This window comes from Carassius gibelio, chromosome B13 (genome assembly GCF_023724105.1).
Source record: "Carassius gibelio isolate Cgi1373 ecotype wild population from Czech Republic chromosome B13, carGib1.2-hapl.c, whole genome shotgun sequence".
NCBI lineage: Eukaryota > Metazoa > Chordata > Actinopteri > Cypriniformes > Cyprinidae > Carassius > Carassius gibelio.
The window spans coordinates 19919474-19945635 of NC_068408.1; the positions used below are offsets into that span (position 1 = coordinate 19919474).

General features: G+C 35.7%; 4 protein-coding genes across 7 annotated transcripts in view; 1 reads left to right on the forward strand and 3 right to left on the reverse strand.

The window, feature by feature from the left end:
* Nucleotides 1–297: 297 nt before the first annotated feature.
* Nucleotides 298–3738, reverse strand: LOC127969766 (NFU1 iron-sulfur cluster scaffold homolog, mitochondrial). Its single transcript, XM_052571858.1, has 8 exons — nt 3515–3738; nt 3061–3149; nt 2768–2903; nt 2616–2682; nt 2411–2522; nt 2243–2306; nt 1082–1256; nt 298–971 (listed from the first exon to the last, which is right to left on the reverse strand). The coding sequence occupies exons 1-8, from the start codon at nt 3640–3642 to the stop codon at nt 900–902; spliced, it is 843 nt and encodes a 280-aa protein (XP_052427818.1). The 5' UTR covers nt 3643–3738; the 3' UTR covers nt 298–899.
* An 870-nt stretch (nt 3739–4608) lies between these two features.
* On the forward strand, nt 4609–9963 carry LOC127969922 (transmembrane protein 150A-like). The gene is made up of 7 exons (XM_052572086.1): nt 4609–4918; nt 6190–6237; nt 6324–6395; nt 6489–6556; nt 6699–6829; nt 8257–8434; nt 9238–9963. Exons 1-7 carry the CDS (start codon nt 4854–4856, stop codon nt 9423–9425), a joined length of 750 nt encoding a protein of 249 aa, XP_052428046.1. The 5' UTR covers nt 4609–4853; the 3' UTR covers nt 9426–9963.
* A 2060-nt stretch (nt 9964–12023) lies between these two features.
* LOC127969923 (eukaryotic translation initiation factor 4E) lies at nt 12024–18461 on the reverse strand. Of its 2 annotated transcripts, none has more exons than XM_052572088.1 (7): nt 18358–18461; nt 16952–17043; nt 14917–15012; nt 14720–14783; nt 14391–14504; nt 14162–14301; nt 12024–13141 (listed from the first exon to the last, which is right to left on the reverse strand). In XM_052572088.1, exons 1-7 carry the CDS (start codon nt 18373–18375, stop codon nt 13027–13029), a joined length of 639 nt encoding a protein of 212 aa, XP_052428048.1. In that variant the 5' UTR covers nt 18376–18461; the 3' UTR covers nt 12024–13026. The 2 variants fall into 2 exon arrangements, with proteins under 2 accessions (XP_052428048.1, XP_052428047.1); XM_052572087.1 differs by having other exon boundaries at nt 18307–18390.
* Nucleotides 18462–21237: 2776 nt separating this feature from the next.
* Nucleotides 21238–26162, reverse strand: part of LOC127969921 (methylcytosine dioxygenase tet3-A) — a 48588-nt gene continuing 43663 nt past the window's right edge. For all 3 annotated transcript variants that reach the window (XM_052572084.1, XM_052572083.1, XM_052572085.1), the window contains one exon: nt 21238–25651. In XM_052572084.1, the coding sequence (XP_052428044.1) occupies nt 24687–25651 (965 nt within the window). In that variant the 3' untranslated portion in view covers nt 21238–24686. The remainder of the gene's footprint in view (nt 25652–26162) is intronic.

Consider the following 26162-nt stretch of genomic DNA (forward strand, 5'->3'; position numbering starts at 1 on the left):
TTCCACCATATACATGTGTAATGTTTATTTCCTAGAAAGCTGGTTAATGCTGTTAAGTGCTTCTGGACATTTTTATATTAGATATTCAAATGTATCATTCTGGAGCAATTTGTGAAACACGTTAATTCATAAATATGTTGACATTTTTACACTAAAATGAAAAATTTGAGAAAAAAAAAGATTAAAAAGAACAAATTGCGGCAAAAAACATGGTCAACAATGTGTTTCAAAACTTTTTTAACCAACGGGGGAAAAAGAGGTACACAGCAGTACAAATAACTACATCTAGATCAACACTAATTTATACACAACTGTTTTATTTCATTATAGGTCTGCCAGAACTGCCGGATGACAGCTGCAGATGATCATGAATACAGACTTTCACAACTGTCCTCATTCTCAAAGACCCTTAGAGCTGTGGAAGGATCTGCATTACTTCAAGTGGTCATTTCAGGTTTGAGAATGTATCAGGAACACAGCTTTGTATTTCTGCTATAAAAGAACTCCCACTTAATTACTGCACTCACCAGATATCCAGGTGAAATTGCAATGTTCAGTAAACATAGTAATTAAAAGCATAACCGTCTTCAATTTAACCTTTTCTCTCAGGTTAAACAGTCAACAAACCTATTAAGAAACCTTGTAACTCAGTGAGTGCAGATGAGTGCCAGACAGAATACGTAAAGGTGTGGAAAAGTGCAGTTGTTTTGTACTTTCAATCACAATATTGCACTATTATATTAGAAATCTAACAACTTAAAACTTTGAGCTTGGTTAAATATAACACTATATTCGGCACCTTAAATATACAGTATCCTTACGGAGTGTTGGAATCCCACTATATTTATGACACAACAATACCCAATTGAAATATGTGGACAGCAGAGCTGGGTCTTTTGCTAAGAGTCTTGCAATTTCTTCTCCACTTCTGCAAACACCTTCATGTTGATCTCATCCACTTCATCCTCAACCTTAAAAATGGTGAAAAACCATGCAAAAATGAATAATGAAAGTCATGATCACTGTAGTTAAATATGCAAACAATGTTCTCAAGAATAACTGATGGATTTATATCTCTCACCTGTTCTACATTGTCCACCTCAGGTATATAAAACTGCAACATGTTCTGGATACCATTTTTTAGGGTAACTGTTGAGCTGGGACAGCCTGTACAGGACCCAACCAGCTTCAGCTTCACTGTGCCATCCTCAAAGCCTTTGAATATGACATCACCACCATCCTCCTGAACCGTGGGTCTTAAAATAACATTTGAAGACAGAAAACCAAACTGATTAACTATGTCATATCTGGTGGGGCGAACATAATTTTGTTTCTTTAAGCTGTAAGAAGTTCATGTTCATCCAACATTTTATGTCACACAAGGGAGTCAAACGGGCCAGACACAGAACCATTATTATTTTTGATAGGAAAGTAGAGCTGAGTGTCATTGGCATAAAAGTGGTATGATAAATTGTGTCTCTGAATTATATGACAAAGTGGAAGTATATATATAATGCCAACAGAAGAGGACCCAGAATGGAGCCCTGAGGTACACCATAATATGCTGGAGCATGGGAAGAAAAACAATTAAAAGCACCGAACTCTGCTGGTCTTTCAATACATAACTAGCTTCTAATTTACATGTCCTGTCCATATATACAGTAATTTTACTGTGGTGTGCTTAAAGCATTTCATGCTTATGACTAGTATTGACATTCAAAACAAATTCTTAATGAATAATTATAAAATGCAGCAACATGAAATAATAAAGATCAAACATGTTTTCAACATTTTTCGGAATGAAAATTTAATTTGTGATGAGGATGCAATTTAAAAGTATTACAATTTAAAATATTAAAAACAAATTCTATTTTAATATATTCTGTATTTAATTTATTCCTGAAATGCAAAACTGAATTTTCAGCATCATTACTCCAGTCTTCAGTGTCACATGATCCTTCAGAAATGAATATGTTTAAGAACATTTCTTCTTATTATCGATGTTGAAACCAGTAGCGTTGCTTAATATTTTTGTGGAAATTAAGAATTTTTTTAGGATTCTTTGATGAAAGTGTTAACAGCATTTATTTAAAATAAAAGTCTTTTGTAACATTATAAATGTCTTTAATATCACTTTGAATCAGCTTAATGAATCCTTGCTCAAAAAAGTACTAATTTTATATATTTTTTAAAAAGGCTTTAAAACTATAGTCTATGTTGAATCAAAACAATATAAACATACCTGATCCGTGTGTCTAAAAGCTCCTTAATCATTAAGACAATTTCATCATCATCTTCTGTAATACCTAAAGAACAAAATAAATAAAGATACAACCATTTTAAATACAATGTATCAAACTGTTTTAGTCAATTTGTACTTGTATTTAGCCTATATGCATGTTTCGCTCACTGTTCTCAGTGTGTGTGGCTCCCGTTGTGATGGCCTGGCCACTCTCAAAGAACTTAGTAATGACCTCAATAGCATGCCGCTTAATCTCTGTCCATTCAACATCATTGTCTGTCTTTAATTAGTAACAACAAATTCACATATTGAGTTAAATGCAATATTCAAAAAGGCTAGCAACCAAACAGACTGTCTTTTTGCTGAACACTACCTTGGTCAATGTGATAAAATCTGGGCCATAAAAGACACTTTTTATGCCCTCAATTTGGAAAAGATCCCTGTTGGATGATTATAACAAATGTATTTAACACACAGCAAGACTTTGCCATTAATGTGCAAAAAGACTCTGACAATGAAGCTTACCTGGCTAAAGGGGAACTCTCTGCCGAATTTGATGTTGGGAAATCTCGAGTTCCCGTCCCCAGCACAGGCTTACCGGGAAGAAACTTTAGACTTCGGGGGTTTGGTGTGTCTTGAGTTAAAATTGAAATCATTCGAACTGCAATAAAAAAAAAGTCCTCAGTGAGATTACAAGATTGCAATATTAAATTCAACAGCATAACATGCTTTAATTCATCAAAACTAAGTGATCTGTCATGTAATAAAGAGGTTATCAGGTAAAAAAAATTAAAAATAATAATAATAACACGCCTCACCTGAGAATGGTTTGCATTCATACTGTTGAGACTGTATTCTATGGGCAGCCAACACTGAATAACACTCATTTCTGTCAGTTACAGGCAATCTAAAGAGAATTACATTTACATTTAGTCATTTAGCAGACGCTTTTATCCAAAGCGACTTACAAATGAGGACAATGGAAGCAATCGAAATCAACAAAAGAGCAATGATATAATAAGTCCTAAAACAAGTCTCAGTTAGCAGTCTCTACACTCACTATAAAGACATGGAAAAAAAACAAATATACATATATATATATGCACTTTAATTACAAATACAGTTGATGCCAAAGTAATCGTGTTACTACAGTATTTTGGAAACTACGGTTTCTGTGGAAAACCCAGCACATTTACCAGTTGACATAATATTATGCAACAATACACATATTCGATTTGAATACTGTAAAAGATGCAGTATTTAATTTCCAACCTCATCTGATGTAACCGTATGAAGCGCAGTAGACTCCATCTTACAGACGCCGCCATTTCGATTGTTTTGAAATTTAGGACCCCAAAGCGACCAATAACTCTCCTGCTGAAAAATACGACTTTGTGCATGTTAACTTAATAGTGTGTTATTAAAAATACATATAGTGCTTATGAAACCATGTGGAGAACTGCACATGAAATAAGAGTGAATGGCGACAAAACAACTGCATTGCACCTGACATGCCAATATGAAAAGAGGCGCACGTGGACTCTATCACTTCTCTTCTTAAAGGGATATTTTCAGAAATGTTACCTCAAAATGAAAATGATAAAATGATAATTAGCCCAAAATGAAAATTTACTCACACCAATGGCTAATTATAACAACGTCTACCTTCTCTTTTGCATAACACGGATGATATATGGGGAAAAACTATGTGATGTCAGTTTCTCACATGCTGCCTTACATTTCACGCTGTGTTCATACATTTTATTTTTATTTCTTGACTAATAATGTATGCAGGATGTGGGTTGTTGACCTTATGTCTTTATTTTGACTGATATGCAATCAAATTAAGATTCAAAAATTCAGCGATAAAACACTGAACTGAAAGACTGTATTTATATAATGTAGGCCCTAATTATATAATTCATGATGCATATTAACCTTTTAAATTGTATTGCTAGCCATTCTAAATGTTATTTTAAAGTAGGTATGATGTTACTCATGGGCTCTTCCACACTAAAAAGGACTGAATAGGCTTTTATGGCAACAGGCATATGATTTATTTACTGATATCAATCAAAATATTGTAATATGTGTCTGTTTTTCAGTCCATCTGCATTCAAAGAGATTCAATTTGCCTAATGCTTAAACATTTCAAGGGACCCTTGTTGTGACTAGGTGACGCTCAGATGTTCTGATGTCCACTGAAGGTGGAAGGTGACCTGAAGAGTTTGGGAACCACTGCTCTTAAATAACATGCTCTCAGGACAACTAAGATCATAAGTAAACACTGGGACAAGGCTGAGTTGACTCAGCTACAGTTGCCTTGTGGCTGTTATATTCTCTTCTCTTAAAGAAGGTGGTTACCATATAGAGGAGTGGCTGGACGTGGTGCATGTCTCAAAGCTTCCTTTGCCTATTTATGTAAGAATGTAACTCATCTGGTAGACAGTAAACCGGTAAGGCCAGCAGAAAAGTGAAAGATGATTAAGGACGTGTTAACGTGTTTTTGAGGGGCTAATATGTCAGTCAGCTTTTCAAGACCTCCGTGGAAGAATCACTTCTGAGATATCGGCACTTTATTTTATTCTTGAACCAGCTTTCTCCAAGAAACATGGCTGTTTGGGTTATCTTACCAATTGTTCTGTGTGCCGTCTCATTCATCGGGTGTTGGACAGTGTGAGTTCACAAGATTTTTTGCCATTTCTCTCCATTTAAATTACATATCGACAAATGTATTGTCAATTAAAACTCAGATGGAGATTTTTCTTACTGTCTTTTATTACTGATAAAACTTTTGCATTACTATTATTATTATTTCTTATATCTCTTCACTGTTGATGAGAATACTATATAGATAGATAGATAGATAGATAGATAGATAGATAGATAGATAGATAGATAGACAGATAAATAGATAGATAGATAGGCATAGTTTTAATTGTAATTTACGTTTCAGTCATAATTCATTAATATCTACATTATGACATTGGTGCTGACGTGTAAATGAATGTTGCATAACAAGCTAAACAACAAAAGCAATAACAAGAGTCAATTGTTTTTAGTGCTGATGTCATAATCGTCAAGGCACATTATATTTTAATCTCACAACTGAAGTCAGGATCAGAAAAACTCAATGACAAGTCAAGACTGGTCTTTTCTGCTCTCTGGAAGGGGAGTCTGATCTTAGACAAATTATTACATACATTGTTAAACACTCGTCAATTTCTGAGTCATGCTGTATAAACACGTTCCGGGTTACTTATTAAACAATACTTACGAATCTCTACTAGAACAGGAACACGGAATAGAATTAGTAAAGCACAGTATTTTGGGTCTAATTTTAGTTAAAAAAAAAAAATTCTCACAGTATTTATATATATAACATAGCCCTGCAACTTAAAAAAAATGATTTGCAAATAAAAAGGCCTTTAATTTGATTGTGCCGAAATAAATATATCAATAAAACATTACATAATACAGTATATAAATAACAAAAGCAATCAAATGTTTTAATTACAAAATGTTCAAAAGTTTTAATTACAAAAACAAGCATTCAAAATATCAAAGTATCATTTAACTTACTGTCTGCAAGGAGTGGCTTAAAATAATGCTTGATTCTCCAGAATCATTTATACAGTACATAAATAGGCTGTTATTGGGACAAATAGTTAGTAAGCTGGCTAAAATAAAGACAGGATTCATGACTTTGTCGCAGTTTTTCTGGTGATCTAGGGTTAATACAATCTTACCAATGGTTGTCAAAAGCACAATGATCTGAATCAAACAGATTCAGCAAAAACAGGCATTTGGAATAAGAACAACAAAATTACATATAAGAAACCAGTATTGGATTTCATTTAGCAAATATGATGCAGAACAGTGTAATATATGCAAATCAGAGTGACTCAAAAGGACTTGTGTTGTAAAGAGTTCTCTTGTCTTTACAGATACGGCCTTGCATTAAGTTTCAACCATGTCTGCTCACTTAATAACTGGTAAAGTGATGAGTTCAACCAGCAGTATTTCATGTTATCATTCTGTTATGCATGTTTCACTCTAACATTTTTTGTTAATGTAACAGGGAATACAGAAATTCATGTCAACCAAATGAAACAGGTGTTTGCTGCACCCTGGATAATGTTCCCACCATAAGGTCTGTAAAACACATTAACCTCTAAAACACCTGTTTTTTTTTTTTTTTTTAATAAATAATCCCAAATAATGACATGTTCTGCTTATTTTGCAGCACAAGTGGAACAAACTTTCCAGAAAACTCACTTTTCACAGCGACAATCAATGCTGGTTCATTTTTGTGTGGGTTTTCGGATTATGTTTCATGTCTGTGATTATGTCTTAACAAACGCATTCAGATAAATAGCATTTTTATCACTCATGAATTGTATTGTGGTTAAAAAAGAGACAATCTGTGTAATACATCTTCTCTTTTTCTGCACAGTTATGATTTTCTGCATTTTCCATCATGCACACATCCTGGACAGGAACAGTGTTCATTCTCTCCTCAGTAAGATTGCAGTGATTTTAGGCTGTGTGGTGTCTGTGGGTGCTTTCATGGCAGGGAACTGCAATGTAAGTACAGTAGTAAACCCTTGAGTAATCTTACTGCTTTTATGGGATAGATGCTGACAAATCACTAAAAAAATTCTTAAAGGTATAGTTCACTCGAAAATGAAAATTTGCTGAAATTTGACACCCCCAGACCATTGAATTTCTTCATCAGATTTGGAGAATTTTAGTGCATCACTTGCTCACCATTGGATCAGTGCAGTGAATGGGTGCCGTCAGAATGAGAGTCCAAACAGCTGATAAAAACATCACAGTAATCTCCATGACTCCAGTCCATCAATTAACATCTTGTGAAGCAAAAAGCTGCATGTTTGTAAGAAATAAATCCATCCAACTTCAAAACAGTGTTTCTAAAATACTAGAATCCTTTATCCATAATATTGCTTTCTCCGGTGAAAAGTTGTCTCGTGAATCTGGAGAGGAATATGCACAGATCAAGCACCGTTTACAAAGTGAAAACAATCCAAAACAGTTGTAAACAATTCTTTTTGTGGATTTGGGATGTGAGAAGACAACAGGGAATTAACCTCTTCACTAGAATTAGCATTATTATGGATTATGGACGCTTATTTTGGCCAGAAGTCACAGTTTAAAGTTAAAACACCTTAATAAAGGATTTGTTTATTACAAACACACATTTCAATTCACAGAATGTTAATTGACTGGATTATTGAGGTGTTTTCATCAGCTGCTTGGAATCTCATTCTGACGGCACCCATTCACTGTAGAGGATCCAAAGCTGAACAAGTGGTATTAATTTTCTTGAAATTAAACAGATCTATATCTTAAGTGGCCTAAGGGTAAGCATTTTTTTTTTTTAGCACATTTTCAAATTTGGGTAAACCATTCATTTATAAAAAACAACTCTCAGGTGACATGAACTTAACAAAAGTGTCTAACTCTTTCCTTACTTTCAGTGGCCTCACTCAAAAATAAAGGTCCTTAACCATGCATATAAGATAACAAGTTGTATGACAACATTCATGTGAAGTCAATCATAGGTGGAGTCACAAAACAAGCCTAATACATTACACATGCATGATCTTTCACTTAAATAACAAATTGAACCTGTTTTTTGTTTTTGTTTTTTTACAATATATTTAATTACATTTTAACAATACAACCACACCACACACTTGTAATTCTGTATTATGTATCCTTGTTAAAAAGAGAACTGAAACATTCTCTCTCCTTGTTGTATTTGACGTACCTTTAACATTCTTGGAAACTTTCCAAAACACAAAAGGTTCTTTACAGTTTGTTACATTTTTCAAATATTTTTCACATTTATTACAACAAAAATGGTTCTTTTAAGAACCGTTTACTTACAGGTACTTAGAGAAATCCACAATGGTTCTTAAATGGCATCAGTGTGAAGCATTTCCAGAGTGTGTGGTGAAACTGACATTGTTTGTTGCGTTTTCTTGCAGCCAGCAGAGCTGGAGTTGCTCCATTACCTGGGTGCTGCTGTGAGCTTTGTGTTTGTGTGTCTGTACATGACCATCCTGACCTCCCTCACTAGTAAATGTATGCTGACTGGATGTGAACGGGTTCTCTACCCTCTACGCATCATCTCCTCATTTATCCAGATCACTGCCACCATCCTCTGTATCCTTTTACGCTCAAAATATTTAGCATTTTTTTTTATTAATTATGATTCAGTATGTCTATGCTTCCAAAAATCCTAAGGTCATCAAGAATGACATTCAGGTGAGAAGGAAGGGCGGTTGTAGTTGCAGGGCTCTTTTTAGATATACACGGGCCCTAACAATTTTATAGAAATAAAGTAATATTATTTCATAGAAATAAAGCAGAGACTCATTTAGGAAAACATTAAGTAAAAATAAGTATTCAGGTATGTGGGATTGATGTTTTAATAGGAAGTTGTAATGCCAAAGTAAACCCTAACCCTAACCCTAAGTCTTAAAAATACAGTTAAAACTATTAGTTAAAAAACATTACAATTTAAAATAAGTCTTCTGTTTTAATATATTTCATACATTAATATAATTGAATTTATTCCCATGATGCTTCATTGTTTCAGTGTCACATGATCCTTCAGAAATCAGTCTAATATGCTGATTTGCTGCTCAAAAATAAATAACAAAATCATAAATTAAAACAAAATTATTTATTATTTTAAATTATTTATCATTTATATTACTCACCCTCATGTATTTCTTTCTTCTATGACACACGAAGTTTGATATTTTGGAGAACGTTGATAAGCAGTTTGGGCTCCCATTGTATTTTCTGGTCCCTGCCTGCTATTGTTACCAACATTCTTCAAAATATGTTCTTTTGTGATCCACAGGCAGGTGTGGAGCTACGTGAGGGTGAGTCACTGAAGAACAATCCCTTTATAGCTAGTAATCACAGTTATGTTTCCTCCATAACTCTCCTTTCATCAGACGGCATCTTCTTCATCCAGGAGGATTACTTCTTCAAGCACATCTCCGCTGTCTTTGAATGGTTTCTGTGTGTCAATCTGGAGCTCTATGAACTCAGCTACTCTGTGGAGTTCTACTTTTTCTCCTCGTCAATGCTTTCAGTGCTTTTAGCCAAGAAAGAAGAAGAGAAACCTCTCATTTTGTCTTAATGTTAAATTAAATCCTTCAGAACTCATTAATTTTTTTCTGTTATGGATCTTATAAACAATTTTAAATATAGCCTCATTCAAGCAGCAGCTCTACTCAGGGGACGTTCGAAGACTTGTAAAGGGTTTGTACATACTTTTGAAGTTGTAATATAATGTACATACTCTTTTGAGATAGCAAACACTGGATTTATATTAGAGCAGGATCATCTGATTTTTTTGAGTGGAGCAACAGGCACTTTGACAGGTTTCTTTCTAACCATCTTTAGGAATACTGTAGGGAAATACCTTACAAATGCAATATTTGAACTCGTACCCAGATTTCCTGTTGGCACCAGTAACTTGTCCGGTGCATCATTGTTCAGTGTTTACCTCACACTTTTAATCTAATCACTCAATCCCTTGATAATGTGGAAATCAACTGCTTGCAGGAAATGTGTAATTGTCTGAAATGAAAGTGTCATAAGGTTTATGTATAAAAAGATAAGAATAATCCATTCATAGTCACAGGTTTATCTCAAATTAAATTATTTCCATTATCTCTTATTGTGTCTGTACGTCAACACTCTAGATATGAGGTGAATTTAGATGAAATGCTATGGATAAGTGGTCCAATTTACCTGAAATGACCCTCTATGTTAGAAAGGACAGAGAATTACAATGCAAAAACATTTGCTGTGTCAAAGCAAGCAACTGTATAATCCCTCTGTATAATAGTTTGCTGATGTTTAGTTGTACAGGTACAAGTCGAGTCAGCTTAATTGTTGGCATTACTATGACAGACTTTACAGCATTAGTTTGAATGTATCGTGTATTTTTTTAATGCTACTTAAATTAATGTAGACATGCACCCCCTCTTGCCAAATGCCTTATAGAAAAGTTCCCTGGAATGCGAATGGTTTCACAATGTAATGGCCTGCAGGATGTTACCACACACACACACACACACACAGGCATATAAAGAGAGCTTTACAATAATTCAAAGGGAGCACAAGCTCTTGAAACACCTGTTCCGTGTAATTCTGACACACCCAATTTGTTAAACTAAGAAAATCATTCTTGCATTCAGTAATTCACTTTTTTTTAATTTGCAATTTGTTGACACTTTCAGGAGAAATCATCTAAAGTTTTCTTACTGACATTTTTATTATTATTAAGCAATGTAGTCATCTATATATTGGGCATGAAGACTCAAAACTGTTTTCACAAATAGTCATACAGTGTGCTAATACAATGTCAAATAGGCCTACTGCATGATTTAGACATTACCGTAACAGGGAAGGGAGATACAATACAGTTTGTTTAAACTCCACTCAAACTTTCAAAGTCAGTAGAGGAGTGACTTTGTTTGGAAAGGTTATGTATTCTACTGCTATAAGACAAAGACACTGATGTAGCGGAGGACTTGGACCTGTGCTAAAGAATACTATAGTGTAGAAAGGAGTCCTAAAACCTGGAAACTAGTTAGTATTTTTGACTCAAGGTTCTGCTACCCCCAAAATGTAAGGTGTGTGGCAAACACAAGCTCAAGATATTTATTCTATGACATAAAATTCATCAGCAAAACACAACTAATGATTTTTAAGCATCTTGAAGGCAGTTGCTAACAAGAAGATAAATGGGACAAAAGGGGTTTTCAGGGACATTGAACATCTTCACCCCAAAAATTAAAACTTATCTACTCACTAGTCCGTTTTTACAGTCGTGTTTATAATGGTGCTCTAGCAATCTAGATTGAAAGAGTTGTTTTAAGCTTAGTGATGGAGAGGTTGAAGCTTTGCAACGCATTATGTTTTTGCGCTTTACTCCTGGAGACTATTAAATTTATAAAAGCTGTGCTCATTTATGAAGTTTATCTTGATAAGGGAAATGTTTTATTGGTATCAGAGCTTATTTTCTGTAACGGTCTAAAAGCCAATGGAAAACAAGGGTGATGCCACACTCTTAAAAATAAAGGTGCTTAAAAGGTTCTTCACAGTGATGTCATAACCACTTTTGGCTCCACAAAGAAATATTCAGTCAAAGTTTCTTAAAAGAACAAGCTCTTGCTTAACTTTTTATAATCTGAAAAACCTCCTTTCACCACAAAGACATCGTGAAGAACCATTACTTTTACGAGTATAACACTCTTGTTTGGCCTACAAAAAAAAACTACTGATACTTGGATTACTCTTTATTAGTTTATCTTAAAGCAACACTGTAATTTTTCTGTTTTCAAAATGTATATAATGAGAGAGAACATCATTCATCTACCAAACCGACTTTTTGCCTTTTCCCAAATCACTACGTCACATTTATAATAAGGGATTATTTTTGGGCTATTGTAGACCGGGTTGGAGTAACACATACCTGCGTGAATCGCCATTGACATAAGCTTGAAGAAGGTAGCTCCGGTTAGAATGTTCTTCCGCGGGACGCTTGCAGTTTTGTTTATTAACCGCTAGAGCGCCAGAATTTACATAGTGCTGCTTTAAGTGGGGCAGCTTCTAGTGCCCGCTCAAAAATACACAGGGAAATGTTTTCGTGCTGATGGCAACACATGACATTTGTTTAACTTTCAGGTTTGAACAAGAGAATAAAGAAACAGAGAAAAAAAAAATCAAATGTTAATGCAAAGCACATAACCTTTACTTTGAAAGAAGGTAATATACATCCTGGAGTTACAGATAATAAAGATACATTATGAGCAAAATAAATTCACAATGAATATCTTCTCTTCTTTCACTGATCCAAAAATGTCTACAGTATCAATGAGGGGAAAAGTGGTAGCAAACCTAAAAAGCATGTATGTCCAGGCATTCACTGAATACACTGTAAAAACGAAAAAGAAAAGCAAGCAGTAGTCCTCATTGCTAAGAACCTCAAAAAGTAACCGAAAGAAAACATGAGATTGATATTCATGGTATTCCACTCACTACATAGTTCAACTGCAATGCATATATCATAAATAGATGAAGGGGAGAAACACAACTGTTAGACAGGCCTACAAGCAAGATGCCACAATTCCAGCATAGCTGAAACAATAAATGACCACTCCTCCAAATTACAAATTTGGAGCGCGAGCAAAAGTAATCCTTTACAAACCTTTAAGATAGTCAGTCTGCAGGTGCCTCTGCAATCACTTCTCATGCCAAACACCTCCAACCGAAAGCATGTTAAAACAGTTTGGACCCTTAAAATGTCCGTGTGGATTTAGTGGTGGCTTTATTTGTTCGTCTGACGGTGAGAAACACTTCATGGTGTGACGTGTGAGGGGAAAGAAAGGTTAAAGCAAAGAATGTTATGTCTCTTATCTAAGCCTTAGAACCTCTTCAGCTAGGTAAGTCTCGATTAGTCCTTTAAATGATAACAACAGTAACATCTAGCTCAACTCGTATAGCTGTAGCGGATGCGGTCCTCTCCCAGGTCTAAAGCAGACGTACCCGGATCCACACGATAACAGTGCTGGATCATTTCAGGCTGGAGAGCACTACATTTACATATTTGACTTTTTTTTTCATTTCTTAAAAAGGAAGGACACTACAGTAGTTGACAACTCAAAAGTATTAATGTGATGCGAATTTGAAATTTTATAAACCTACAATGAAGTTGAAATGAGTTTTCTTCAAACTGAATACATGTTCTTTGTTGTAGAGCCACTTTTGCTAGAAGTGTCGTCATGTGACTGGTATCCGATGAGCATTTTGATTGGGAGACTCAAACGCTCTTTGTATTGTTGCCTACAGGGGAGGAACAACAGATTTCAAGGTCACAATGAAGGCTTCAGTTCAGAAACAGCTAGATATCAGCATATTCACATCAAACAGGCATTTCAGGTTGGAATTAATAACTTTGTAGTCAGTACACTTTTTCGAAAGAAATAAATAAAGGACGCATTTTATTGCATTTAACTTGACAGTAAAGAACTTTCTAAATTTCTATTAATCAAAGAATAACAAAACTTTGCTGAGAAATGTTTCTTGAGGAGCAATTATTTGTAAATGACCATGTGACACCGAAGACCATTCAGCTTTGCATCACAGGAATAAATTACATTTTAAAATTATTAAAATAATATTTCTACAAATAAATACAGAATTATCTTTCAAAAGCATCAAAATATTAGGGATGCACGATCATGATTTTTCATGGCCGATTCTGATACCGTTTTTTCTTTTCTTTAAACAAGCAAATAATAAGGAAAGTGTGCATAAGATGTTTATTTGTTATTTAAAAGGCCAAACTGGCTTTTGGCTATTGAAAACAACACACATTCAGCATCAGCATTTTAGTTTTTAAATTTGGTAAAAAAAAACAAAAAAACAAAGGTCTTTACCAGTGAGACTAAATAAAAGTATGCTATATAAATACATTATTCCAAAATCTTAAAATAAAATAATGTTGGTGCGAATAAAACGAAGATGCAAAGTGTTACATTCATCCAATAATAAAAAAAAAAAAAATTAAGGTAATGATTCACATCTATATTTTTTTTCTTGAGCCAATGAAAAATAAATAACAATTGTCTCAAGTTAAAAAAAAAAAAAAGTGAATCATTACCCTACATTTTTTTTAATTGGATGAAACCCTTTTTTTCAGTGTGCTACAGCAGGTGATTTTTAAATCAAATTCAGTCAATATAATTAAGGTAAAATAAAAATAATCATCCTATACAAAAACACCAAGTTGAAACATTCAATCTATTCTTATCTGTACTTTAAATTCCTTAATGTGTGGACTGTACAAAGTAAGCAACATACCCTATCGTCATAATAGCGTCTCTGTTTTGGCAGTTGCCGGTCCAGATGGATATTTTATCCCCCTTTGGCCTGACGTTGACCACAGCCCCACACACGTCTTCACTGGCTTCATCAAAGGACTCTCCGATTAAACACAACAGCTGCAAATGACACAGGCAGTCAATATGAAGTTGACCGCACACCAAGCGGTCCACTAATCAATGTCAAAACAGGATCAAAAAAGTCTTACGGTCTCCATCCAGTAGCGGTCAAGGTCATTGTGTCGTTGCTGTTTGTTGAGGGTCATTAACCACCTTCCACCGAGTTTATTCCTGTCATCCTCCCACATGGGTTTAATACCATCCTGAGACATACAAAATAATCTGGATATCAGCGTTTTGTCATTTTTGCAAATTGCTAACATTCATCTTTTTATCAGCATGCAGATAATTAAAATCAAGCGTAACTAGAATGCTCCACACAGAAACTCAAAAAATGCACCTGCTTTGCCAATAAAATGTTTTGTTAATAATCAACCACAGATTTCAGTTTGGCCATATACACACTTCCTGATCGTACCTTAAATAAACTGTAGTCACAGCCAAATCCAAGTTTACTGGGCTGCTGTATGTGATTGTATAATCTGAGGAGTCAAAGGGAATGGTCAAAAGTCAAATCCATCATAATTTGCCATTCAAATTTTCAAGCTTTGTTAAGAGATTTAAAAAAAGGGATGATAATGTGACTTCAATATATGACAAGGGAAAAACACTTACGCCCAGAAATCTTCCACTGTGTCAAATTTGGAGATGAGACGCAGATTTTCTGTCCAGCTTTTGCTCTTGTCATTTTTGAAATACCAGAGAGCCCATCTGCAGGGACGCAAAGAAGCACAGTGAGCACTTTAGGTCATTCATATCATATTCATGCAGAAGCTCTCAAAAAGATGATTCATACTCTCCTGTTAACATAGCTGCTCTAGAATTAGAAATATTACACGTTAGAGTATTAATTATTATATAGAGCAGTATACACACTGATCATGTGATTCTCTGAACTGATGGTAAGCGGCTGAAATGATGATGCCGAAACTCCAGTTCTTTAGTTTATCTTGAATCACGTTCATGAACATGGTCATTAGTTTTCACAAAAACTCATGGAGTTGTCACTAAAGCGAATACCAAGTCATTCCCAAATACATGCTTGTTTTTCAATTCAACTTTTCAAACTAATTGTTCTAGGTATAACTACTGATAAAACAATTTGTAATAGAAAATTAAAAAAATAGCAAATAGATGTTACATTTGTTACAAAAGATTCCCATTTCAAATAGATGCTGTTCTTTTAAGCTTTCTATTCATTTATATATATTAAGCAGCACAGCTGTTTTCAACATGGATGATAATAAGAAATGTTTCTTGAGCAGTAAATCACCATACAAGGATGATTTCTGAAGGATCATGTGACACTGAAGACTGGAGTAATGATGCTGAAAATTCAGCTGTGTCACAGGAACACATCACATTAAAAAATACATAAAAATAAAATTTTATTTAACTTAATTTTGATCAACTAAATTGCAGGCTTGTTGAGCATAAGAAACTTCTTTCAAAAAAAATCTAGTGCATAAAAGAACAAAAGTGGATTTTCACCTTCAACAACGTCTCGTTGTATCCAGAAGTATAAAAGAAAAAGGGCAAAGAAACAATGCAGCTCCACTAAACAAAAACTGCTATTGTTTTTCTGTCTGATGAAACCAGCCGAGAGAGCTGGGCATCTGTCACTGATACAGCAGGGTTAACTGTACTGACCAGTGGGGAACTTTTGGTTATCGGCCTACAAACTAGAAAAAAAAAAATTATAAAATGAAGCAGAATGAAAATGTAAAAAATGACTGCCATACAAGCTGAAATGTGAATGATACTCTTTCAGTACACTGAGAGACAGCTTTCATAATGAACGAAGGTCCTCACAGATCTAAATATCAGGAATAAGCCACAGGCAGTGAAAGGGCAGAAAGGGCTGGAATGAGACAGCTCAACATGTGAGCTCAGCACTTCCTGCAGCATGCTGGCGCACGGCCACCGCATCGCTCATATGACTTCTGAGCTCAGAATGACACTAAATACTACTGCCACCGAAAATGTAACTCTCTACGCATCATGTCACACAAGACTAGATTGGTAAACGTCACATCTTTTTAATATATCCCAAGTAAGAAATTAAACCAAATACAAATCACAGTGACTTGCAAGTGTAAGTACAGATAAACCAGACTGAAATATACACTACTATTTAAAAGTTTGAGGTCCTCAGATTTGTTTCTTATTCTGACCAAGGCTACACTTATTTTATTAAAAAAAACAATAATACTGTAAATTATTATTCATATTTTAAATTAACTTATCTTTTGAATTTTCACCAGCCAATCCTTCAGCGCAACATGATCTTTCCGAAATCATTCTATTAAGCTAATTTTAATACAATTTTTGTGGAAACTGTGATGGGCATAGGCCAAAATGTGCCCTCTCGTTTTAGTGATTTTTAATAAATATTGCCAAGTCAATTGGTAATTTTTTTTTTTATGCTCCTCATATTCACCATCATTTAATAAACAGCATCATACTGGCCACAATGCTGCTTTCTAGATTTTGGTAAAGATGTCTCCATGGCTCCAGGACGACTGGACCTCATAGACCCCTAATGCACTAGGACTGAATTCAGTTATCTGTGATCAGTACAGCACGGGTTATAGATGTGTAGCACTGGAAACATCAAATAAAACTACACAAAGAAGAGAACTTCATGTACCTGTTTTGCAAAGGGTGTTTGATGTACTGTTCAGAACTTGTCACCACGGCCGTAGGACTGTCAGCACGGCCTTCTTCATTTTCAGTTCCTCGCTGCATGAACGCAAAACAGAGAAAAAATTCATTTCCAGTAACTTCAGCAAGTTTTACTTCACAAAAAGCGACAGAGCAGAGAAATTTCCACAACTATTTTACAATTCCTAGATAACCCCAAACTTTTCCATGACAGAGGGAAGTTCAGGGTCATTCCAACAATCACCTGATCCTCCCAGACACCTTAAAGGGTTAGTGCACCCAAAAAAATGTATCTTATAAATGACTCACCCTCATGTCGTTCCAAACCCGTAAGACCTCCGTTCATCTTCGGAGCATAGTTTAAGATATTTTAGATTAAGTTCGAGAGCTTGCAGACCCTCCATTGAAAACGTGTGTACGGTATACTGTCCATGGCCAGAAAGGTAATAAAAACATCATCAAAGTAGTCCATGTGGAGGTCTTACAGGTTTGGAACGACATGAGGGTCAATAATGACATAATTTTCCTTTTAGAGTGAACTAACCCTTTAAACTGCCCTAAAACACATTTTGTACACCGGTCAACCTGGTTTCAATGCTAAAGGTGCTCTAGGATCATCTGAGATCTCTGGAGAAGCAAGTTAAAGATACTAAAAGGAAACAGCTGCCGCAATATTAAACTATTGGCTCCTAAAGCCCTGGACATCAGACAGACTTGACTGGACCTTCAGACAACTAACTCGATCACAGCGTGTTCTTCATTCAGTGTAAGTCTGATCACACACTATAGAGTTAGTAACGTTGCTTTAAGTCTAATATTTCAGTTCAGTTTGGAGTCATACACCCTCTACTGTCGGCCCGGTATACGCTTCTCTAAACACATGCTCACCTATTTCAACGATCAATGACATTCGAGATATTTACGGAGTCAAACTACACGCTAATACAATCGTGCACACTGGAACGTCACATTTCATTGAAATAATTCAATATAAAGCGTATTAAGCAGTAGCCACGACAACGCGCGCTAGCCGATCACTGTTAGCCGTGAACACACGTGTCCAGATCTCTTGAGATCTGATCTCATCACGTCGAGACTAGAGAAAACTCGACACTATCCACCATAAAATCGTTTGGGTGTCGTTCCGCCGTTCCGAAGTGACCCGTTGACGTCTGTGAGGGTTGATGAATGTCGTTGTTCGGACCCTCCCTGTCTCTAAAGTCACCAGCAGCAGTGGCGCCCCGAAATCCCACTCAATGCACAAAGGACACCCCTAGCTTTTAACAGCGCTGCTCACTGTTTAAACATGTCTCGCAGACAACACAACAGACTCCGCTTTACCATTTCTGGTTGCCGGGAAGCCCTAAATGAAAGAAACCCTCTCCCTCTTACCGGCTCCGAAGTCGCCATCTTGCCTGTGAAATTTTTTTCTGACCGTTGGACGCTACTGCGTCACGCACGCGCTCAGAATCTACGGAAGCTGGCTGGGCTCCCGCGCGCTGGACGCGGGAGACAAAAACGCTAATTTGAAAATACATATAAAATCAAGAGAAGCCTAATATCGTATTGTGTAATTGTAAGGAAACGAGTGTAATGATGGTTAATGCGACAACAAAAAAACAAACAAAGACTTTATTTATTTATTACTAAATAAAATTCAACTAAATACCAAAAATAAGGTCAAAATAATATCATTGTGATGCTGACAAATGCTAATATTTGAATGGTAAAAAATACTTTCTTTAATTTTTCATTGTACTACAGCAATGAAAAACACCACTAATGCCAATCGTGAAAGAGATGTCCACTAGCCTATATACTTAAATTTTGAGTAGTTGGTGCTTTAATTAGTGGATTATCTGATGACTTGATGAAAAGAGATCGGCAATGTGTCAGGGAAGATATACACTTCAGTATACTTCAAGTTCATAGAACTTAAAAAATGGATTGAAGTATAAATTGTTAACTAACAATATCTTTAAGCTGATTTACAGTGTAGCTGCTATATTATACGACGAAGATAAATGATAGTTTTTTATTTTTTTATTTAAAGTTTGCTATTGTTACAATAGAAAGTAAACTTTTATAAACTAATTAGTATATCTTTCTCCAGAGAAGTATTGAAATTGTATATATATATATATATATATATATATATATATATATATATATATATATATATATATATATATATATATATATATATATATATCAGTACCCGGATCCTTCTTCTACGCAGCCATGATGTTGTAATTGATGCAGTATGTGGTCCATTGTCATGTTGGAAAATGCAAGGTCTTCCCTGAAAGAGTCGACGTCTGGATGGGAGCATATGTTGTTCTAGAACTTGGATATACCTTTCAGCATTGATGATGCCTTTCCAGATGTGTAAGCTGCCCATGCCACACACACTCATGTAACCCCATACCATCAGAGATGCAGGCTTCTGAACTGAGCGCTGATAACGACTTGGGTTGTCCTTGTTCTCCTTAGTCCGGATGACATGGCTTCCCAGTTTTCCAAAAAGAACCTCAAATTTTGATTCGTCTGACCACAGAACAGTTTTCCACTTTGCCACAGTCCATTTTAAATGAGCCTTGGCCCAGAGAAAATGCCTGCGCTTCTGGATCATGTTTAGATATGGCTTCTTTTTTGACCTAAAGAGTTTTAGCCGGCAGCAGCGAATGTCTTCTGGAAGTATTCCTGAGCCCATGTTGTGATTTCCATTCCATTACATGTATGTGATGCAGTGCCGTCTAAGGGCCTTGACCCTTACACAGAGATTGTTCCTGATTCTCTGAATCTTTGGATGATATTATGCACTGTAGATGATGATAACTTCAAACTCTTTGCAATTTTTCTCTGAGAAACTCCTTTCTGATATTGCTCCACTATTTTTCCCCGCAGCATTGGGGGAATTGGTGATCCTCTGCCCATCTTGACTTCTGAGAGACACTGCCACTCTGAGAGGCTCTTTTTATACCCAATCATGTTGCCAATTGACCTAATAAGTTACAAATTGGTCCTCCAGCTGTTCCTTATATGTACATTAAACTTTTCGGCCTCCTATTGCTACCTGTCCCATCTTTTTTGGAATGTGTAGATCTCATAAAATCCAAAAACCAGACAATATTTGGCATGGCATTTCAAAATGTCTCACTTTCAACATTTGATATGTTATCTATATTCTATTGTGTATTAAATATAACTTTATGAGATTTGTAAATTATTACATTCATTTTTTACTCACAATTTGTACAGTGTCATTAACAGTAGTGCATTAAAATAAGTATACTTACCACATATTTGGAAAAATAAAATACAGTATACAAGCAAATTTCAGACTTTTCTGTAAATGTCAGTATACTCTAAGCCTAAGTATAAATTTATTATCTCTAATCAATACATTCAAGTTGGATTGAAAGTATGTATATAATATTTTTGTTTAAAAGAAGGTGGTCTATACTAATAGGGCTGGAATAAGCTACTTTTTTGCAAGGTTATCATACAACATTCACTATATTTAGTGAATATTACGTGGAGACAATCCTGAGAAGTTATTCATAGAAATTCAATTCTACATTTCATATAAACTTAAAACATGGGCGTTGAGGTCATCTGAGGATACACACCACAGTTTATCAAAATCTGTCCATAGAGGGCACTAGAAACTGTTTGTTGATTTTGAAATGCACTATTCTTTTTGGAGTTACGGCTCACTCTTGGAGAACATACTCCAAACTGAAGAGCCAAAGCTCTAAATCTGCTGTCATGTCATGATGAACTGTCTTATAGATATAAGGCAATCAGGCCATAAATTTATCTTTCAATCAATATTGTATAAGTGCAACTGTATGGGTGGTTTAAAATCTTTTATAGCTGAGAATGAGTTCTCCCAAATTCCAGGTCATTTGATTTTTCTGCCAGGAAAATCACTCTTTATGACACCATAGTTTGGGAATTGATATTCCTGAGCACAATTGGCAGATATGACCCAAATACATATTTGAGCATGGTCCAAACTGACTAACTCAAAAATCTATTCACAATATCAGATGTTTTTGAAAATACACAATATAAAATATAGGTTGGATGGAAATACTGTTGAAATGCAGAGTAATAATAATACTACATGACTTCTCTTATGTTACTATGTCCTGTGTAGAGCGTATTAGACAGTGATGTGTTTGGGCTGTGAAAAACTGCTATTTGGGTGCATATATACAAAAATCATTCAGAAAATGTGCAAATGGAAAAGCCTCACACTTCACATGTACTGTACATCTACTGTGCATTTTATTTTCTCAAAAGCTGGTGTTTCTTTCCTTGACAGATCATTTCAAGTCACAAAATGAACAAGTCTTCAAGTCATCATATGCTCTTTTTTTGTTTTGTAGGTAAGAGGAGGTTAAAAAAAATCCACATTATAACAGTGCCCATAATGGCTTACATTCAAACTTAAAGCCGAAGTGTGTCATTTTTGTTCAATGTTAAAAATAACTCTGGTTCAACATTCAGATAAAAAAAAAAATTAAAAAAAATAAAGTTAATAAGCCAATGGTTGGTTTAAATTACCAAAGATGTAACATCTGCATGTCTGAACTGCAATCAAATCATTACTTGAAATGATTGCATTTGAAAAATCAATCGATTTACCTGACTATCTGAGAAAACTGCCAGAAAAAAATCATTACTGTTAATGCGATTTTGTCTGATGATGCTAGTGGAGCAGAAATTACACACTTCAGCTTTCATTCAACATATACAAACGAGAACTGTCAAACTGATAATATACATGAAGATGTTGTAAGGGAAACGTAAATTAAAATTCTGGAGAATTTAATCGGAAGACAATGCAAAAATTGTAGAAGCTTGTGTCCAAAGTTACATGTGAGACCTGAGAAAAGAGGGAAAATATAACAAAAAAAGAAGAAAAACATGCAAGAGACCCCTAATGTGAATATATTAACTTAAAAAGGAATGTAACACGTTTTTTTCTTTAGCAACATAATTTTTTTTTACCAGACTGTTGCAATGAGAGCCATGTTAGATCATCTGAACTCAAATAAGATCACATGAGCCAAATCTAACAAAATGAGTTAATGGTATTATAAATCTACCGTAATTTACACAGATATGTAATTTTTTAACCAGCGACACAAAAACCAACCCATAATTGACAAAACAAGAGCTTGGAAAACAATAGCTTAGAAAAATGCATAAAATCAGTGAGCATTGAATCAAATTGCATTGGTAATTCCCTTAGGCTATATGATGTTCATAGTACTGGCATTTCAATGTCAGTCAATTAGCATCAGGGGACTGTGAGGTCATAGCATTATTTGTGCCACATAAGGTCAAGAGGAAAAACACTCAATAATATAGCATGATCTAATGATATTCAAGCTGAGTAAAACATTCAGCACCGGCCAAAAAGAAAGATCCAGAACTAGTGAGTCACCTACATGTGATTCGTCAATGCTAGGGGACTCTGGTACTATGAATAAGCACCAATGATGAGCACTTTCCCTGAGCTATATACAAACTCAACTCAGGGTTACAATATCGTCTTCTTTTTGTTACACATGATGGTTTTACCCAAAAACAACAGTATCATTGTTCAGCAAAAATAGATTTAATTGAAGAGACAGTAGCGTGAACATACCCATGCCACTCTGTGACTTCAAGTTCCCCAAAACATAGGTTCACATTGGGTTACAGTTGAGCTTTTCTATCTTTGTCGCAGCTAGAGTACTAGTTGAAACACATTTTCAGAGACAATGTGTAATGTTTCTCACAACCTACTTCACAAGATGTTGTTTCAAGTGCTGAAGCACAGCATTTTGGGTGTACAATGGTTCTGAACACTGACGTACACTCTTTAGCACCATAAAGATGAAATTAACAAGACATTTCTTAGCCGTATGTTCACTTTAAACTTCATGTAAGAGTAATGTAAACCTTTCGCTTGAGCCAATATCTTGACTAGGCCTCTGGATACATATGCAATTACATAGTCATAAAATGTATCTTTTCATTCAATGCACCTAAATAAAACCAAACATACTTGTGTATAAAAATGCACAGACACTGATCCACCCCAGCCCTCGCACCAAAAAATGTTGATTTCAAATAAAAACATCTCAGGAGGTGTCATGGGATCTCTTTAGAAGCACCAGTGAAAAACATACAGTAAATTCGTTCAAACATATCTTAACACGCTTGAATTGTATAAAAGGCTTAAGCTATTTCAAGTCATGTTTCAACCTCTTTGGGAGTAAAAAAAAAAAGAGAGACTCAAAATTTGGGACCAGATATTATAGAATTTTACATAAGTGCCAGAAATTAACCAGTTTGGACACGTCGTCAAAATGCAGCATTAACCCTTCAATGATTATTGCTTAAATATGCAAAGTTTCATAATCATGATAACAAAAACATGACTATTACTCGATGATCAACCAAACGTGTATATTGGAAACTGCAAAGGTCAAGTTGGTCTGAAGATACAAAGTGCTTTTTGAAAGGATGCCATGTCTATGTCTCACAACAGTGTTGGGGGAAGTTACATTTAAAAGTAATGCATTAAAATATTGGTAGCACTTTATTTTACAGTCCTGTTCCTCATGTACATACTATGTACTTATTATAGTAATTACAATAACTATGTAATAACTAGGTACTAACCCCGAACCTACCCCTAAACCTAACCCTACCCCATGTAGTTACCCTTTATTACCAGAACCTTCTTAGATAAATACACTGTAAGTACACTATAAGTACATGTTAGTACATGTACTGTAAAATAAAGTGCAACCAAAATATTGCATTACTGCATAAAAAACTAAATAACTTTTACATTCGTTACTTTTTATGGAAAGTAATGCATTACAATACTTTTGCATTACTTTATGTCTCTTGTGCTAGACTTGCTTATTTGTTTTTTAAAACAAAAACTTCAAAATTAAAAATTTTGGCAACTGTAAAGGCCATTTCACACCCAAAGTGAAATTAATAAGCCTCTGGAACTCCCAGTTTATCTCAACATGTGGACGGGAGAAGTGTCAGTTTATTTATATAAAAAAAGTAACTGACATATTTTGTTACTTTACTAGTTACATGAAAAAATGAATCATGATTATGTTACTTGTGTTACTTGCGATGCATATCCCCCAACAATGTCTTATGCCGGAACAATGTACCTTCATACCAATACAAAAAACTGATGTATAGTTCCTGTTATGACCCATGTATGGTTCACATAGGTCAATTAACCTTACTGCTACATTGGCATCATAAAATAGCAACTACAGAGGGTCGGACAAGACAGCACCCAAGGCTAAGACGAGAATATAGAATTCACATTTGACAATGTCAATTCGGAGTGTTTACTACACACGTCATTTTAAGGATGACATACTCCTATTGCAGTAAACAGGCTTGGACCAGAAATTAAATTACAAAATAGTCTTGAAAATGATCAGAATAAATAATCAAATCTTCTATGTACTAATTTCATCTATATGTATAAAACCAGTCTTATAACATCTGTTCTGAGCACCATCTCTTTACAATAAAAAAAACACAGACATAAACATCAAAACTCACAGTTAAAAACCCACAAACGGTAGTCTATTTCTTCGTAAAAGCTGAGATGAAGAGCACGCGCATGAAAGGATGAGAACTAGCTGAGGTAAGGCATTAGCTAAGCACGGAGAATTTCACGTCCAGCGGTTGTAAGGCCCAGTGACGTGTGTAAGGGAGTACGGCGCTGACATGACGACGCCCTCACGCGGAACTGTTAGCGATTGACGGGTAGGAACCTGAAGCTTTTGTCTCTCTTCTGGATAAGTCTCGTTTTCGCTCTCCGTATCCCAATCCATTTCCTTTGACCTGTTGTTGAGTCCCAGACGCTCGGCTTCCTCTTTCTCCCTGGCCTTCTCTGCCATTTTAGCCTCATACTGTTGCAGGCCGTGGCCAGGAGCGTTCAGGCTCTTGTGCTGGTAGAAGACCAGGGAGATGCGGGTGGGATGCGTGCGGTTGGGCCGCAGGATGGGAGTGGTGGCGTGCAGTTCCCGTCGAGCGCATTCGATCAGGATGGAGCCGTGGGAAGGAGCCACCGCGACCCCGCCGATGTCCCTGTCGAGGAAATTGTGCTCGCTGTCCGACCACACTTCCTCCACTGGGGTCAGGGGTCGTGCCATAACTGGAGGGTTGCGGTGGTCCTCCAGGTTCAAACGACTGTGGAGACCCTCGGCCGTGGGCGGGGAGAGCGGGGTGGGAGCTGCGCCGCCCTGGAAGCACCGCATCTCCTCAGGCTCGGATTTGAACGAGGGAGAGTATTTCAAATTGGTTCTCAGAGAATCATTCGGATACGAGTGTCTGAACGGTTCAGACATGTGCCTGATGGGCTCGAACCCGTGTCTAAGAGAAGGAGAGCCATTGGTGTGGCCCGTTCCTCTTGGGGGATCATGCGGTCGAGGGGACTCTGGGTGTGTGGACATGCCAAAGCTGGAGGCCACAGGAGGAGTGCGGCTGGTGTTACTCTGGTTGTACGGGACAGTAGAGCGGAAGTTTGAGAATTGGTCTCCAATGCCTGGAACACCAGATGATCGCATGCTGGAACTTAAATTACGAGTATCCTTTTCCAAACATGGTGAATGTTCAACAGAGGTTTGTTTGAAACCTGTGGACAAAATAATAATAATAATAATAATAATAATAATGTTGATTAGAGAAGTCCCCCAAAATTTCCTGGAATAAATCAGTGGCACAACTGCCCCATTTAATGATCTATTCTCAAGAGAAATGTATATTTAATGTACAATATGAATTTAAATCATTCTTATTACATATCCATTATATGCCCATATTTTATAATGTCAGTGGTTATTTTTGCCTACTAAAAGAAAGCTATTCTTGTAATTTAGTTTTGAAATATATATCTGGTTTCTGGAAATAGTGAAACCGATACAAATAAACTGATAAATATTTTCATGCTATGACTGAATAGTGTGAAAAACAAACTATCTAAATGGTAAAATTAATTTTAAATGCTACATGTGAATTTAGGCATCACAGCATAAACAATGGATATTCATTTTGAAATTTAAAGATAACATTTAACTGTGCTATTCAACTCTTTATAAAATATATAATCTTAAAGTGAGTGTTAGAATTAGATATAATACTGAAAT

Coding starts and splice junctions, on each gene's coding strand:
- LOC127969766 (XM_052571858.1), bottom strand. CDS start 3,642: ATGCACAAAGTCGTATTTTTCAGCAGGAGAGTTATTGGTCGCTTTGGG. Junction 3,150..3,514: donor ATACGGTTACATCAGATGAG/GTTGGAAATTAA, acceptor AATTCTCTTTAG/ATTGCCTGTAACTGACAGAA. Junction 2,683..2,767: donor GAGAGTTCCCCTTTAGCCAG/GTAAGCTTCATT, acceptor ATCATCCAACAG/GGATCTTTTCCAAATTGAGG.
- LOC127969922 (XM_052572086.1), top strand. CDS start 4,854: ATGGCTGTTTGGGTTATCTTACCAATTGTTCTGTGTGCCGTCTCATTC. Junction 4,919..6,189: donor TTCATCGGGTGTTGGACAGT/GTGAGTTCACAA, acceptor TTGTCTTTACAG/ATACGGCCTTGCATTAAGTT. Junction 8,435..9,237: donor GATCACTGCCACCATCCTCT/GTATCCTTTTAC, acceptor TCCTTTCATCAG/ACGGCATCTTCTTCATCCAG.
- LOC127969923 (XM_052572087.1), bottom strand. CDS start 18,375: ATGGCGACTTCGGAGCCGGTAAGAGGGAGAGGGTTTCTTTCATTTAGG. Junction 14,302..14,390: donor ACCGCTACTGGATGGAGACC/GTAAGACTTTTT, acceptor TGTCATTTGCAG/CTGTTGTGTTTAATCGGAGA. Junction 13,142..14,161: donor GACGCTATTATGACGATAGG/GTATGTTGCTTA, acceptor CCTCCCCTGTAG/GCAACAATACAAAGAGCGTT.